At 40.2% G+C, this 17,162-nt stretch overlaps 1 protein-coding gene across 8 annotated transcripts in view; it reads left to right on the top strand.

The window, feature by feature from the left end:
- The first annotated feature begins 10,608 nt into the window (after window positions 1-10,608).
- The window catches only part of RGS7 (regulator of G protein signaling 7), a 249,874-nt gene continuing 243,320 nt past the window's right edge, over window positions 10,609-17,162 (top strand). For all 8 annotated transcript variants that reach the window (XM_058800926.1, XM_058800920.1, XM_058800928.1 and 5 more), the window contains exons 1-2: window positions 10,609-10,753; window positions 11,865-11,976. In XM_058800926.1, coding sequence (XP_058656909.1) covers window positions 11,899-11,976 — 78 coding nt within the window. In that variant the 5' untranslated portion in view covers window positions 10,609-10,753; window positions 11,865-11,898. The remainder of the gene's footprint in view (window positions 10,754-11,864; window positions 11,977-17,162) is intronic.

Raw genomic sequence — 17,162 nt, 5'->3', positions numbered from 1 at the left:
TGTGACCTGGTGTAGTTGCACTTTTCTCTGCCATAGTTATCTCCTGTTGTGTTATGTGTCAGAAACAAGCTCACTGGCTATTAGGATGCTGCTGGAATGAGGTTTCAAATGAGCCTTTTCGGTGGGATTCCACAGGGTCTGAAGAACAAAGCCCCTTTCCTTACTCTACCTCAGGGAGCTGTGGTTTCTCAGGAAATTGCCATGAAATGGGACTTCAAAAGCTGTGGCATTACTAAGCCTGTCCTCACCTATGGGGTCTTGCTGTTCAAATCAGGAAGTTGCTGCTGTCCTGAGAAACCCTTCTGGATGTTTCTGCACTTTGGGTAGATGAGCCTTGCTTGGAGCCCTGTGCTGATACTCCAGGTGCTCCTGAGCTCCTGCCTGCCTTGGAAGTCTGAAAAATCAGTGTACCAATACAGAAGGTATTAAAAAAAATTAAAGTTCAAGACTGAGAGAAATACAACTGGAGAGAGGAAGGAAAGGGGATGGTTGCTGTGTCTGCACCACTCAATCTCAACGCTGTAGCTGAAGGGTGAAATTCAGGCCCCAGTGAGCAAGTTGGACTTTTCACTTTTAGGAAGGAGGACAATGGTGGTTTGAGAAGGAAGGAAGGAAGGGCCTGTGAAGTGGGGATGCCTCTGTTACAGTCTGTAGCAAAAGCTGAATAAAGCATCTCATTTCTCTGGAGTTGTAAGACTTACTCTTTGAGGATTTTTGTCCCAGAATAAAAACTGCAGTGTAAGTTTGGCTGCTCAGACATGCAGTCATTGCCTCAAAGCAGTCTACTCTCTGCATCCACAGACTGCCCTACTAACTGTAGAGCAGCAGTTCTTTGCTTTTCTGCAGACTGCAGGAGTCAGGAATCAGCACTGAGGAGGAGGAGGAGGAGGAAGTGTGACTTCTGTCCTGTTCATTCCCTCTGAATTGCTGGCAAGGAGAGGTTATCCAGGTAGCATTGCCCAAATGCTGGGTAGTGAAATGGAGAGAGGCCAGAGTGAAGAGGATGGACCTGGATGCAGCACTTGTACCCTGTGATGATGCCATTATTACCTGGTGATATTTAGAATCGAAACATTTTCACATTTTCACTGTTAATCTTCATCCATTTGAGTTCATGACTTTATTCTCTTTCTCCTCTAATTAACAAATACTGACCTTCCATTGTCACAGATGCCTGCATACAAATTATTGGGATATTGTGTTTAGCCTTGTGGATGAGGCTGGGAAGGACAATCAATAGCTGTGTTGTGACTGGCAAAGCACTCTTACAATATTTAGAACATCAGGAACAATACACTGGAACATGCTTCTCCAAACAAAAATATTTAGTTGGCGAAAAACGTGATTAGGTTGGCATGTGTACTTACATTTCTATATCTGCTGTTTGCTTCCTGGATGTGAGTTTCATGTCTGATGAAGCTTACTCTGAATGTGATTGTGGAAAGTGATTGCTGCTTTGCAAGTTATTGTCAGCCTAAATTGTAGGGTTGGTTCCATATTTCAAGGTCCTTCCTCTTGTGTGTTTGCAAATTTTGATGCTTTAGGGGAATGAAAAATATTCCCGATGATGAGAACAGAAATGCTAATATGGCCATAGAAGTAAATCTCCAAACAACTCAGAAAGGAAACATGAAATCAACTGGGAAGAGCTGTGGTTGAGTCTGTGGACCTAATCACTGCCCCCCCTGGGTGTCTGCTGTATGCCATGAAGTACCTTGATTGCTGCTTTTTGTTTGGTGAGCTTTTGGTCTGAGGTGAACCGAGCTGAAGCCAGATTTCACTTCTGTTTATTCTTCCACTATCAAATAGGACACCACTGTCTGTGATGAATTTGTGCCAGACATAAATGCATTATAATGGCATAACATGACATCTATTACTGTACTGTGTATCCAGACTGGTGAATGTAGAACAAATAGTATCATGAGGTCAAATGCACATTTGCATTGCCATCCTGTAGCACTATCAGGTGACAAGGTGCTGTATAAGAGACAGAGTGTGAAAGAACTATGAACACTGCTTTGACTTTGTGACTGTAAATTTCAGTTCCTTCTGACACATAAAAGCCATTTACCTAGGTTTTTAGCCACCCTACTGTGTTTTTTTCTGCCTTTAAAGAACTCCCTGAAATCCCTTGTGGCTTAGACTAATAAGTTAGCTTTTCATATTTTGCAACCAGTTTTGTTCCTTACTAGCTAAATTTATTCCTATATACAAAGCCATGCTGTCCTCATCTGGAAGTTGCTCAAAACTTGTTCCCTTATTATTTTAGTCAGGAAAGAGATCAATTAAATTTAAAGACTGGTTGTCCTTGTTTGGTAACAGTGGACTCTTTCTGCTCTGTACCTTTATTGCTCTTTGTTTTCTTTTTTGTCCAATCTCCAAGTATTTTGGTTTCCTATGACTCCCTGAGTCTCTTTTATTTGTTGAGGTGAATAGCCAGGTGCATTCTTCTTTTCTATAGCATTCAATTTTTTTCAGTATTCTTGGATTAAGTTTTAGATTTTATTTCATTAATTTTATCCTGAAAATTGAATCAGTTTGCAGAGAAAGTGGGATCAATGCTTGCTTTCTGATTGTCTTCCTTGCTTCCTCTCGTTCATCTTAGTCCATTCTCTTAATTTACCTCTGGAAGCTGCATAAGTTTCATTTGGAATACAGTCATTGAGACAGTGAAATCTGGTTTCACTCTGCTTCCTTATTAAATAAGTAGTACTGTCCTTCCCCACTGTGGATCATTTTCCAGTCTGGATGCATTCACGCTACCTTCCTGCCTTCAATGTTATGACCTCTATATTCATTTTCCCCTATCTCTCTCTCTTCTGTTATCCACAGGCTAAATATCTATCCATGGCTAAATATCTTTATTTCCTCTCCTACAAGGCAAACCTTTATACTGTAAAAATCTCATGCTGGACACTTGATAGCCTTGCATAACATTTTAGTTCCCAGTCTAGCACAGCAAAGCTCTGCTTTCTTTACTACCAGATTATTTTCCTGCTCCTGTCTGTCTCCATGCCCCTGCAAAAAATAAAGTTTAAACCATTGCTGTATTGGGAGGAAAGTAATTCTTTCATGCTAAGCATTTTATCTGTCACATACCTTACCAGGCTTCAGTGTCTGCTTCTTGTACTTGAAGTAAAACCTAGTGACAAAGCCAAATGCATATATCCTTGTGTTAAGCAGTTCTCTGACTGGAGAATGATATTGTGCACAGCGCCAAAATTCAGATATTTTGGAAAGAGAGTACACAAAAAAAGATTTCTTTTTCTACATGTCTTGCTCTTTTAATATACTTCTAGTTTTTCCTCACTGCCTGGGTATTTCAGGCTATAATGTCAAGGCTGCTTTGTTTTCCTTGTTTGCAGAGTGGCTTGGTATTATAATATAGTACAGTTTAGTAAAGATGCATTTTTTACTCACTGACTCTCAAATACTGAAAGCTGAAACAAGTATTATGATACAGGATTTTTGTCAGACTTTTCTTGACTGTCTAAACTACTCTGACTGACCACTTTGAACTACTGAATCTGTAGCCAGTCTAGGTATACTTTTTTTCAAAAATAAATAGCTTGTTATGATTTTAGGTAATACAGCCAAGAGTTTCACACTTTTCTAAAAATAATTTGTTTTCTCAGCCAACTGTTTTGAACTATACATCTAAACTTTTCAATTTAAGGAAGTTTCCTTTAGTATTGGGGAAAATGTATAGAAGTTGAATGTTTGCTAATAATCTTGTAGACTGAAGTAAAACAATGTTGTGGTAAGGAGTGCATTCTGGGAACGACTTGAGTTTATACTGTGGTTTGAAAAAACCCCAGCAAACCCACATCCCTATTTTGTGGTTCTGTTACATTTTTTTTAAATTCTTTTGTTAAATGGAACTATTTAGCCATTATAGACATTTTCTTTCTGTAATTTTTAGTCCTTTGAGTTTCTGGAGAATACGATTTAAAAAATAAAGCTCTCCTTTCAGCCTAAATGCTGTGTAGAGTTTAAAAGAATGAAAACTCCATTTCCTGTTTGAGAATGACTATATTTATTGTGTGTACTTGCATATAAATGGATGTAGATTGGTTCAGTTTGTGATGCACAATCAGCAAATTGATTCTGGCTGATTTAAGCCTTTAGAAAAACAAAGCAACCTTGGGGAAAAAAGTTGTTTTATTCTATTGTCTGTGGATATGAGGCAGGGAATTCATGAATGATATAGGGAACTTCAAAATGAAAGGTGGGGGAAGGAAAGAAAAATGATGAACGAAGCTGGTTAAACTGCTGAGCTCTCTTTTTCTCCAGTGCATTCAGCTCAGTGAATTAATGAGATTAAGTCACATCAACTCTGATTGCTGGAGGGAATGAGCAAAGTGGGCAATTTCAGCAGTAGCTAGCATAGGCAAGTTTGATACTTGCAGGCTGCCTATGATGGCGTGCTGCTGACATCTGAAGCTATTTCCTGACTTGATAGCTGCCACGTTTTTTATTATTTTTCTGGTACATGTAAGCTTTTCTTGCAGTCTAAAAAGTATGTTGTAGAAAAATTATTTTTTAGTAAGATAAAATACCTGTGAGAACTGACAAAAACCTGCAGAAGTCAGCCAGTATTCTGCATTTTTTGGCATTTACCGATTTAACAGGAGTTTCTAGAAATTCTATCTCTGTGTATAGAGGATGAGGTCAGATAGGATAAGGGACAACTTTTACTTTTCAAAATTTCTCAGTTGTTCCCTCATCTCCTTCTGAGCACTTTCAAGATATCTTCCCCCAAAACCGTTTCAGTAGCTGGCAAGAGCCATGCCCTGCTAACTGTGACCAGTGTGAGGGTTTCTGGATTTGTTTTCTCCTTGTTTTCTTCTGCTGCATTAGTCTTATTTATCAGCTCAGTTCTTTGCCACACAAATTAATCCTCCAGATAGTTCTCAGTGTTTCCTGTTAATTCTGTTAGGAGGTCTTTTGACAATTAATCTGTTCTGGTCTGTAACCATGGCATTCTCACACATGGTACTCTTTCCTCCCTCCCTTTATAGGGCTTCTGTGTCCTCCTTTCTCTGGTCCTTTCATGCCAAAGGATTCTAAATCAATGTCTTCCTAACTCATCCTTAATAAGTGGCTTATTCTATTTTGATCTGAGCAAGTGCTGTCATATGAATCAGGCCTGTCTGAGAGATTTTCTGGAGGAATGAAGAGGAAGAGCCTGTTCCTTGGTTTTTTGGAGTTTTTTATTGGTTTAGTCACAAAAAAAATACTATGGGTATTTTTTTCAACCTGAGACTGCTGTCAGATTGAATTAAGCTAATAGCTTGGGCTAAAAGCATTGTAGCTAAATTTACAAAACCACAATCCCTGTGTTTTCTTTCCTTACTTTGTATGAAGTTCCTCAGTAATTGGACACTCCTGTGTGAAGTATATGGCATCTGAAGATGCAGATATTAATCTATAAACTTCTCATCTTTGCCTCTGGGGAGACTGTTGTAAATACCAAGTGATAAGAGATGCTGAGAGCAACACACCCTTATTTTAATTATTTTATCTGAAGAAGGGACAAAATGTCCCATTTTGTGAACTCAGGTTTTGTTCTGTGCCAATAATAATTTTTTTACACAAAATGGAAAACATCCACAAGAGGTATTTTGGAAATTGGGAGACCTGAATTCAGAACTGTGCTTGAATTATGACTGTTAGTATGATGAGATCCAAATTTGACTAAAACCTCCATCTTTTTGTTCTATTTTTCTTCCCTGCAGCTTTGTTCTATCTCTCTGTGCTTGATTGATTTCTCCAGCTTGTAACTTATTGTAAGATAAGGGCTTATTAATCACAGGTCTTCCAGACAGTTTTAAAGGAATGTGGCGTGATGTTTAATTTCTGTAACCACTCTCACTTTTTGATGAAATGATGGTGTATAGCTAGTTGTGGTAACATTTCTAGGAGGGGAAAAAATCCTAGTCGGGTGTCAGCCAGCTATGGTAGCGTCTCTCTCTTTGTCTGAGAAAGCCTGCCCTCTTCTGGGTGAAGTTACAGCTGGATAAATTGTCAGGACTGCAGTGGAACTGCTTGAGGTTGTCCTCCTTCGTCGGGAGAAGCAGTTGGCTTTCCATGGATAGCTTTGGTGGGCCACTACATTGATATAAAATTCTATGTAGCTGTGGACTTTCTGTTACAATAACAGTAAGGGAAAAAATTTGTTGCATTAAGGTTTCAGATATATGCCAATTGTACTGTGTTCTCTGTGGGGGTGTATGTCTGTCTGTCGGTCTGTCTATCTATCTATCTATCTATCTATCTATCTATCTATCACTTAAAAAAAGATTATGGAAATATCGGTTTTCCTTATTTCTAATAATTTTGCATTCCTGTGAAATTATGTCTCTCCACAACTCTTATTTTTCCTATCAGATCAAAATTCTTTTTGTTAATCCAGATTTCTTTTCAGTTACCTCTTTCTTTTATGCTCTAAAAATATCTTTTTGGGTTTTTTTTAGCTCCTTCCCTAGCTGACAGAACACCAATAGCTTTGATCATCCTCATCATAAATTGACAAAGGTAATTAACATTTTAATAGGGTCGTAAGGTAAGTGACAAACCAAGTTCCTAGAGCATAAAAAAATGAAGAAAGTGAAGTTTCCAAGTCAGTCCTGGGTTCAGTTCCAGAAAATATATACTGTGACCTGTAATCATCATGATGACATTTGAAGACCTACATTAAACAGATTGATTGCAATTCACTTCTGAAGGAGCAGGTGTTCCCATCTCATCAAAAAGGCCAAAAGCTCGCCTGGAATCACCAGGTACCTGCTCAGAGCCTGGCATTGGAACACTTGTGGATTGGTAGGGTCACAAATACACGAGTTCCATTAAAGCAGGCAGCTTGTCTCTGTGCCTAATCAGCTAGTGAAAAAAAATCTGGGTCTTATACTTTAAGGTAGCACAATATTAACTCACGTCAGTGTTTGGAGTTCAGTTAGCATGTCTACATTATTTTAGTAAATTGGAATGTGGTTGTTTATAATGCTCTAAAGCTTTAAAAACTTGGTCACAGAACAAGATCATGCTGTGCTAAGAGCTTGCACAGCATGTTGTTACTCCAAGGAACATTTAGTCTAGCCATAAGACAAGATAAATTGATGGATAAAGGGGGCATACTGACATAATGCTGCAGCATTGGCCAGCAGGACAGACAGCAAAATTTCTGATCATATCCAGACAGATTGTTGTACGCATCCTGACATAATATTTTTACTTAAGAATGCCTTGTGCATGTGATATTACTGGAATACTTGAGTTGTACTGACAGTGAAAGCTAAACACAGAAAATGTACTCACCACCTTGCTCAATCATGTGTACTTTATTGCCTTGTTAGATAAAGCTGCCCCTTGGCAGCCTTTCCCCATCATCTTTGTTTTATTAATGAGTAGTTTTGCCTTGCATTTTGAAAAGGCCTTTCCTCTTCTGGCAGACCATGCTTTCTGGGGAGGCTAATGCTGGTTGTATATGAGATAAGTGAGGACTTTCAGCATGGGAAAGATGTGTAAGTGATTTATGAATTAAAGCTTTTTATAGGCTGTTGAACAAACACACCCAAGTACAATAGAATGAGACTATCCGGTTACATATTTTTTAAATAAATTATTTTCTTTCTACTTGTATTTATGAAAGTAGTCCAGCCCAGGGTCTCTTTCATCACAAAATGATGGCAAAAAGCAAATTCTGTTGGGTAGTTTCTGGCCTTCTGTTTAACCCTATTAGGGCTTAAAGGTCTACTTCATTTAGACAGTGGGCATGCTGGTGAAAAAATTTTGTTGTGCTTCAGTGTAGCAGGTCTGTAGTTGTGAGATGCATGACTGAGATGTTTAAGGTGGTCCTCTGGCACTGAGGACAAGATTAAAAACTATGGAGTACACTTCCTTTTGATGTTACTGGAGAAATACCTATTAACTTCCATGGGCCCAAGTAATTGCTCTGCTTTAGAGCTGCATTTATGTTATTAAAATTTGATTATTTTCAAAGAAAATATATAAACTTTGCCTATTAGTAAAGGATTTTGTATTTTATTTACTTGGAAAATAATCAGAATGGTTAAAACAAAGTTAAAGCAAAGGCAAAATTGGAGGTAGCATAGCCAAAATCTCACTCAGTTGGGCTTCTGCCCTTAGTTTTAAGGACAGTCTCAGAGAATAAAAGCTTGGAAAATATTGCTGCCTAAATTAGTCAGCTCTGCTGGGGAGCTTTCCAAAGACACATCACTGCTACCAAAATCTATTTGCAGAATACTTTATAGAAAGTAGGTAGTTTGAAGTCAGCTTTTGAGTAACTTCATGTAGGTAGTTCAAGAATTGTAGTACAAAATGCTTTCATTTTATGTGGGGTTTTTTGTCCCTTAAATTAACAACAAAATTAGGCAGAATAAGAAAACAAATATTGATCTCATTGGAAACTTGCTAATGTTTGATTTTTATGCTCTTTAACACAATTACTATGTTTAGGGCCTGGCAGAGCAAGTGGAAAGAATATGTACCTTATCAATGTTTTAAAAGATTTTCCTCCTGTCCCTCTTTAAGGGTAAAATTATATTTGAATTATATTTTGTGCAGTTCCCATTTTTACTCTGAAAAAGAAATTTAAACTCCAGTCTGATAAAGATTTTGAGTTTATTTTGATGCCATACCACCACAAGGGCGTCACTTGTGTTTTTAGCAGATCTTGGGAGGCATTTCCCTTGTCTTCTAGTGCACCTGTCAGACTTACAAAGTCAAATTGCTGAGCTCTGAACACTGCAGTGCTGCTCATCTGGGATGTCTGTGTAAAAATACACTGAGATCTTTACTGCTGATTCCCATTTCTCAACAGTGGACTGGGCTGAATCAGAGAATCTGTTGGAAGATTAATATTTTGAGCCTTACTTTATTAGTCTCACTGAGATGCTATTGTATGTGAAGTGAGTTTTAGTGGGAAACAAGTCTTAGTTGTCTGTTTAATCTTTGGTTTAATAAATTCCTCTGCTAACTACTTTCAACACTGATACTTCTTCACTTTATGGTTGTGCTGTTGAATTCTTGCCTTTGTTCTCTTCCACCTCAAAACTCCAGAGTTCTGTCTTTTCCAACACCATTTGTTTTCACATTTCCTTTTCCTTGTGACATGATAAATTATTCTCCTCTATCGAAGCTGAGACAGAAAATGTCTGTCTGCTACAGAGCTCCTTTTCTTTGCAGCCAGTGTATCTCACTGAATAGAGTGGGTGATTCTTATTGTGTCATTTCACCTTTTACAACTTCTGTCTCTGAAAAACATTCCTATTTCTGATGGAGATCACAGTTCTTTACTCCAGTGTTCATTCTTAGGACCATTATCAAACTTATGTCTTCCTTTCCTCAGCTCTCCAAAAAGTCTAGATCAGTTCTGTCCTTTTTCCGTCCTTTTATTGTTGCCACTGTGGCTCCCTATCATTGCCTGAGCTAATTTACCACATCCTCTGTTAAAGTATCTCAAGGCATCTGCAAAGTTTGGAAGACTAGTTAAAAGTAGTTGCAGTAGATGACAATGACAAACTTCTTGCACGATATTGTTGGTTTGAGCTCTCTGAGATGTGAGAAAGGTAGAACAAGTAAGGGTGAAGGTGACCCAGTTTGCATGGAAACCTCTGCTTGAATTGCACGATTTACCAGCACACACTCCACAAGGTGCAGTGCACAGTAGAGGATTCTTTTGCAAGATCATTCTTGTAATAAGAGCTACAGTTTCCAGAAAAGACACTTTCGAATCGAAATATACCAAAGTGTAACCACTTAAGTACCTTGTGTTCTTATGGATGTTGAGTTCTGGGCATTTCAACCCCCTTGCAAGAGCGGTATTGCAAAATTATTCTTGTCTGCATATGATGGGGAAGTAAGACTGAGACCTGATCTTTTTCTTTTATTGTAGCCAATGTGAGGCCTTCACAAGTTAGGCAGTTGCCTAGGACATGGCAAAACAGTCCCGAGGGTGTCTTGAGGTGTCCTTAGGGTTTCTTCCTATCTGCTTGAAACAGGTTCACTCTGCTCTCTGTGTTCTACTGCTCAGGAAAGTCTGCAGTGCCCACAGAGCACAGGCTCTCCTTAGTTTTCACTGAAAAATATACATGAGGTGTCCAGTATAAGACAGAGGAAAAGGCAGATTCCTTGTCGGTAAAGAAATATGAGGGAAGTGACCCAGTTTCCCCAACAACTCCCCTTTTCCTTCCCTATCCCATTAGCCCACATTCTCTTCCTGCCCAGCCCACCAGTGATGCCTAATCTCATTTACAGGGCTGCTGCCAGATCTGCTGGCAGCTGCAGTTTCTTGGCCGCTGTTTTCGGTGAGGGAGCCTAGAGCGCCGAGGAAGAGGAGGAGAAGGAAGGAGGAGGAGGAGGAGGAAGGCTGCTGCTGTGTGGCGGAGCGGCGGCAGCGGCAGCACCTTTGACGTGCCCGTCCCCCACGTGACGGCCGCTCCATTGCGGGGAGGGAGCTGAGCTGAGCTGAGCCGAGCTGAGCTGAGCTGAGCTGAGCTGCGCTGCGCTGCCGCCGCTCCGGCAGAGCACGGCAGAGCCGCAGCCTCGGCGGCGGCGGCGGCAGCGGCAGCAGCGCCTCCGCCCGCAGTGCGTGTGTGTGCGTGTGTGTGATGAGCGATCGCCGCGTCCCTCCGCCCGCTGCCGGCTGACACCCACCGCGCGGGGCGCGCCAGGAGCCGCAGGAGCAGCCGAGGAGCCGCGGCCAGCGCGCAGTGACCTTGGCCCAGAGGTAACCGAGCGGGCGGGCTCCGCGCCCCTCCGCGCCCCCGCCCCGCGCCTCCCGCCGCGGAGCCGCGGCCCCGCTCCCGCCGGGCCCCCGGGCGGCGCCGCCGCTGTCCGCGGTGCTGGAGGGAGCTGCGGGCGCCGCGCCGGGCTGCCCGCGGGGAGCCGGTGCGGTGCGGTGCGGTGCGCCCGGCCTTTGGCCGCCCGGAGCCGCGCAAACCCCGCGGGCGCTGCGGGGGCAGCGCGGTCCGGAGCGCGGACGGGGGCAGCCAAGCCCGAAGGCGAGGGGACTCGGGGGCTGGGGAGGGCTCGGGGGTTAGCGCTTGGAGTAGGGCTCGGCGGCTCTCCGGGCTCTCCGCATCCGCCGGTGTGGTCTGTAGATGGAGCACATTCTTACACCTGCGTGCAAAGCCGGAGCTACGGCATGATTCGAGCTCTTGCTCAGTGCAGCTCCCGTGTGACCCGGGGGAGGGCGGGGAGGAGACGGGGCTGGCAGGGAGCCGGTGTTTGGCGGTAAAGTGCGATGAAAGTAGGTGAAAGCAACCGGAACAGTGTTCTGGCTTGGTTCTTCATTTTCCCTCGTCACCTGCTCCCCTGCCCCGCCGTATGTACGAGCACAGATGGGCCGGTGAATGACAGGGAGGTTCAAAGCGTCTGGTTTGCTTTTCGTGCGTTTGGCTGCTGTGAAAAGTTGCTCCGACCCGAGCTGCGAGCGGAGGGCACTGCTGAATGCACGTCACGGGCCGAGTCAGTCCTCCTAAAACGGGCCTGGAAGGCGCAGAGCGTCCCTTGGTGAGCCCCGTGCCGGGGAGGGAGAGGCGCTTCGTGAGGAGGCGTCTGTGTGATGTGGTGGTTAGCGGTGTGGCAGGGAGCTGCTCTCTGTGACAATTCATTAACGTTTAAATTAGATCAACACTTTACATCCATAATTTACCGGCAAAAGAGAGTAATGACAGTAAATGGCGAATTAGGAGCTTTGCTCCCGTGTAAATATCTGTTGGAGTGAGAGCATACGCTGATTTTGATAACGTGTTGGTAGAAAGTCAGGTCCATTAATCATCAGGGAAGCAAGGAGACCTGAGGTGATGCCCTATTGAAACCACTTTTACCTTTTACAGTGCAGCATCCAAAAGCGGATCAAATTTGTGGGACATGGCACAAGGAAATAATTATGGGCAAAGCAGCAATGGGGTGGCTGATGAATCCCCAAACATGCTGGTGTACAGAAAGGTAAGCCTTTGTATTTTTCAGAAGCTGAGGAAGGTGAAGTCCTGGACTTTTTTGCCTAGCAAGTGAAGCCATTATTTTTGTTTCTCTCCAATTTCTTGAATAGAGAAATTACTGTATCTGTTGAATGGTTGTAAATGGTAAAATTTGCACACGTCAACATTGCATCTTGTTCAGAAGCAGCTGCTTTTCAATTTGAGATACTTGATGTATTTCAGTCACTTTCTGCATTGATTCATATGATATGTGATGGTGGTGATGTGCCAGAGACTGGACCATATTTTGAGCTCAAGTGTTCACTTTAAAAGTTTTATTTGTAAAAAGATTTCATATGTATTAAAGCTAAATATTAACTGTACAATACAGTGTTTCTGTCTTGTGCAGAGAAGTCGGAACCATTAATTTATTTAATATGAGGGGAAAAACTGATTAAAGATTTCACTTATGTCTGATTGCCGCAAGTCAAAAACCCCCCCAAAACCATACACTTTAGAATTTTTCTCTGGAAAGGCTTCTAGTGTAGTTATTCTTACAACACCAATACACTAAATTTCCAGGTATTGAACTCTAATAGTGAGGCTTATTTAGTGATTATGCTTTAATTTAAGTGAGAGTAAATGCTTGGAGATTTTGCATTATGTGTTTTTTTTTTAAAGTTCTGAATTGCATCTAAGAAAAAAGAATAACAACATAAATTCCGATAATAGTGGAGAAAAAAAAAATTTTGCTGTTGTAAATTGAAATAAGTAATTACACAACTGCTTGTTTATTCTTAGAACACAGTGCTTCTTAACTTGTTTGTGGTTGTTTTTACCAGGTGGAAAAAAATCAATACTTTACTTTGTTAGAGGCATTGACTTTTCCCCTTATGAGTTAACTATAATAGAAAACATCTGATATATAATCAGTTTAGTCTTTGCGGTGAACTGAAGTATAAACAGTAACTGTGATAAGTGTTATTTTCTCAGAAATTAAAAAATAGTCTCAAATTGAAGTCTGATGCATGCTTTTTTATCTTCATGTTTTCAGATACATTGCTGATTTCACTTAGTTTGTTGTATCTGCTGTTTTGTGAAGTTAGGTTCCTTTTTACATAAGTGAATGTGGTCATCCTTCTACAAATGCACATCTAGAAAAATATAGGATTACCTTGCCATTAACAGCACAGGTGTGTTTCAAAAGGCAATTGCATACATGAAACTATGCTGTACATATGAAAAGCAATATACCAGATCTTATATTGTTCATTATAGGTTTTTGATCTTTCTAAACAGAATCTTTCCACATTTGCCATTTACTTCAATGCTGGCAAAAAGGTCTTTTGTCCACTTATTTAGGACACAGAGGGACAACACACAGAAACTGTTTTTCTCTTCCTTTGGTGAGTTTGGTAAAATTTGTGACCTATGGTGTTTTGTATGACCTCATGCCAAAATTTATCATAGCCTCAGGGCAGCTTCACCTCTGAGCAGCATCCAGATTGAATGAACAGCTGAGAGAAGTGACGAGAGTCCTGGTGGTGCACAGGAGATTTGAAAATGAGGAGTGGGAATAGGACACACCACCTCAGGTGTATGCTCAGCAAATCAAGACATCAGACACTTCTTTTGTTCTCTGTGATACATCTGCAAAGGGATTATATGAATTTGTGTCCTTCAGTGCAGCAGGGGTCCTTCCCTTGCTGTCACTAAGTCACTAAGAGCACAAGTTGTGCTCTGAGTATTAAACTTTGAAAAATACTGACCTTCTACAGCATTGCCTGCCCTATTTGTTTGCGGGGTTTTTTTTGCCTATTTATTTTTGTAGCACAGTGAATTAAAGATAATTTCAGATTATATACACTGTGTTAGAGTAGGGAGAGAAAACTGAGTAGCCCTTCCTTTGGCAGTAGTCAAGAACAGACAACAAAATAATAGATAGCTTTTCAAGAAGTTGTCTGCCTTTTCTTGAAATAAGATATTGGTGTAAGCAAACATGTTCTAAATTCTGGGTCTGGAACATAAAAGGAGGATAGTCAAGTGGAAATGATGTCACTTTAGAGTATATAATCTCTGAGTATAATTCTTTAATAGGAACAACTAAATCACAGGATTCCTTGTAATACATTTGAAAACACAACACTTCTCTCTTTGTCTGTCATTGTGTTGGGAATGAGAGCACTGTATGAACAAAGAACTAGATCTGACAGGTTCGTGAAGGACTCTCTTTTTTGTCAACTGGAAACGTATGAACAGTTTTTAGAAAAAAATATAAACATGCTACTGGCTGGGTTCAGTCAGAACTGAATTTGAAGTCTTATATTTTAAATAATGTTGTCAAAATGCACAAAGGTGGAAATGCTTTCTTCCAGTAGTTTATACATGAACAGATGGAAAATCACACATTTTGTGATATCTGTACTGGCAAAGAGTAGATGGGATATCTCTTACTTACGTTAACGGAGAGTTAAAATTTGGCTGTGCTGTGAAGACTGTTATTTTGGCTATAAACCACAATTTTGTAATCTGGTAATTCTTCCAGTCTGTCTAACTTCTAGACACAATCTGAACTAAATATGTTCCTAACTACATGGAGTTACAGCCCTGTATTGCCTAAATCCTGATTCGGTCAGGAGGATTGTATAAAAAATTTTATACAGAATCAAGTCTTAGTGTTTTCAAATTTGGTTTTTAAGGCTTAATTGTTTCAAACTCTTGGCAAAAAAAGGCTGGTTTTCTATTTTTTAAAATGCATTTGTTTTTTGATTAGTTGCTTATTTGAAGAATTGAACAATTGATAATCAAATTGTAATCTCAAGTAGTATAGAGTGTAGATAGTATCTTATTCTCATAGTAGCTTTTATTCCTAGCTGAATAGAGGTTTCATTACATTTTGCTTTCAAAAAAGAATTTAAAAAAATCAGCATAGGATAATTCAATATTCAATACACACATAACTAAGAATAACTTGAATCTGGAAAAGACAGCAGCACTGATAAAAAGTTTCCTATATAACTTTTACTCTACCTTTTAAGATGCTTGTGTCAGTGTTTTTATGCCTTGGGGAATAATTTTTATTTTAATAGGATGTCAGCTGCATTATTCTTTTTGTCTATCAGCCTAATTATAAAGTAATGACATGTGACACATCATTGGCACTGACATACCTTAGAAAAAGTCCTGAATTTTCTGCTGGTAGCCTGAGGCAAATATGAAAAATGTAAAACCCCTCCTTTCATTTCTTCTCTGACAGAGTCCATTCTAGTCAGCAATTAAAAGAGATAAGAGACTGAAATCCCTACTATTTTAACGTCACAAATTGCTCATGCAGAAATCTCATATTTTGGCAACACTAACTTGCTGCAGCAAGCTAGGTCTTAGGGAAGAAACTTCAGATGTAGTAGTGTAGTGGAAGGCCCATACTGTGGAGTTTTTCTAAGTTTCAGAGCCTGACCAGCCTTTTCTTTTTTTTTTAATAGTTTTAAATCTCTGCGCACAATTAAAATAATGAGAATCTCCTGTTAGGAACTTCTGTTTTAGACCTACTACTGGTCTTGCTAAACCTTTCTTTATCTTCTGGTCTGTGCTTTGCTTACTTTTTCAGTCAAACATATGCTCCAACTATTAGGAGTCCTGATTTGCAAGTTTAATGGTTATTGTATTGCTGCCTGAACTAATTTCATTTGAGAGCTGATAGCTTTATTTTGTAGCAATAAGATTATCCTTGTTTGATAGGTAATATTCTTGTGCCTGAGATTTTGGCTCTCTACCTTCCTCATTGCCCCAAGTATTAAAATAGCTTTTGCCAAGTCTGATTAAAATCACTGACAGTGGGCCTTTTATAATCTAATAAAGATAATGAGGTGTTTGTTCTGTTTCTGTGACAGTGGTGGAAGGTCATATATACTCATGTATAACAAGGGCTGACTTTGTAATCTCAAACTCCTCAGTTTATCATGATCTGATATTCTCCATAGAAACCATGCCTCCAAAGCCTGATACTTTCCAATGTTGGTGCAAACGGGCAATAGCTGCAGGAACAACATCTGAGGAAACAGTGACACCATCTTTTAATAACCATTCTCCATCTCTGCTTCCACCAGAGATGACTTTCAATGTAGACTGCAGATAGTCCTGTGTTCTCATGTGGCCTTTGTTAACTGCTCCCTGAAAAGATTGTTTAAAAAAATGATATCATGGATAACTGTGTTCCTTAGGGCCTGCAAGACTATGGAAGGACATTTTAGGTGGATTTTTCTGAGTGCCATCACTCACTTTGAGAAGAGCAGAATTACTCTGGTACTACATGTTTCTGAATATGCCATGACATTCTATGAGGGCATCTTATTTGTTACTACTTTGGAAAATTCAGGGTGCTCTAAGGTATTAGAGATAAATTGTGTGGGATGTTTTTTTTTTTTTTTTTTTTTTTTTTTGTGTATGTGTGTGTGGTTTTTCCTAGTGTGTTTATAAATTTTTTTAAAAAATATTAAATTACACTCTAAATTATGCTGTTTCTCCTTCTGAGAAGAAGAGTGGCACTGGTGTGAGTCTGGTTGATGGTTTTGGTGTTATTCCAACACTCATCATTATAGAATTGGTGGGGAAGGATCTACATTTGTGAATCTTGGGAATTCCTGCTGTAGGAAGAAAAGAATTTATGTTCCTACCCAATAAGTTATGAGGAAGTTGTAGTCCTGGAATAGCTGGTTGATAGTGAAGTAAGATTTTACACAGGGAAATTTTGGGAACGGGCACTTAATAGAGATGGACAGAATAGTTGCTCAATGCTGTGGAGTGCCTTTTGTTCTCCTATATGCTCTCACCCTCATGTTTTGTATCTATCCTCTGTGCAGATTCATTTGGCTGTTTCCTACCCTGGAATGGTTATAGTTAGTGCTAGGTGTAGCATGTATCTAAATTTTGTCATCATTTGTGATAAAAGCAGTATAAAGGATTTGATTGTCTTCACAACTGCATAGAATGACTGAAAATCCCAAGGAGACTCGATTAAAAAATGTGTCTGAGTCTGCAGGTGGCTAGATCAGTGAGAGGGGCACTTGTCCTGTTTTGGTGCTTCCTGCTGGTATTTTCCATCCTTTCTGTTATCCTCTTCCTTCCACTAGGTGTAGAAATACGTCAAGTGATACTGCAGTGAGAGGTTTACTGCTGCTTACTGTTCTGAGCTTGATGTGCTCACATCACTGGCAT

Source organism: Ammospiza caudacuta, chromosome 3 (assembly GCF_027887145.1).
Source record: "Ammospiza caudacuta isolate bAmmCau1 chromosome 3, bAmmCau1.pri, whole genome shotgun sequence".
NCBI lineage: Eukaryota > Metazoa > Chordata > Aves > Passeriformes > Passerellidae > Ammospiza > Ammospiza caudacuta.
This window is presented reverse-complemented; position numbering and strand designations above follow the sequence as displayed.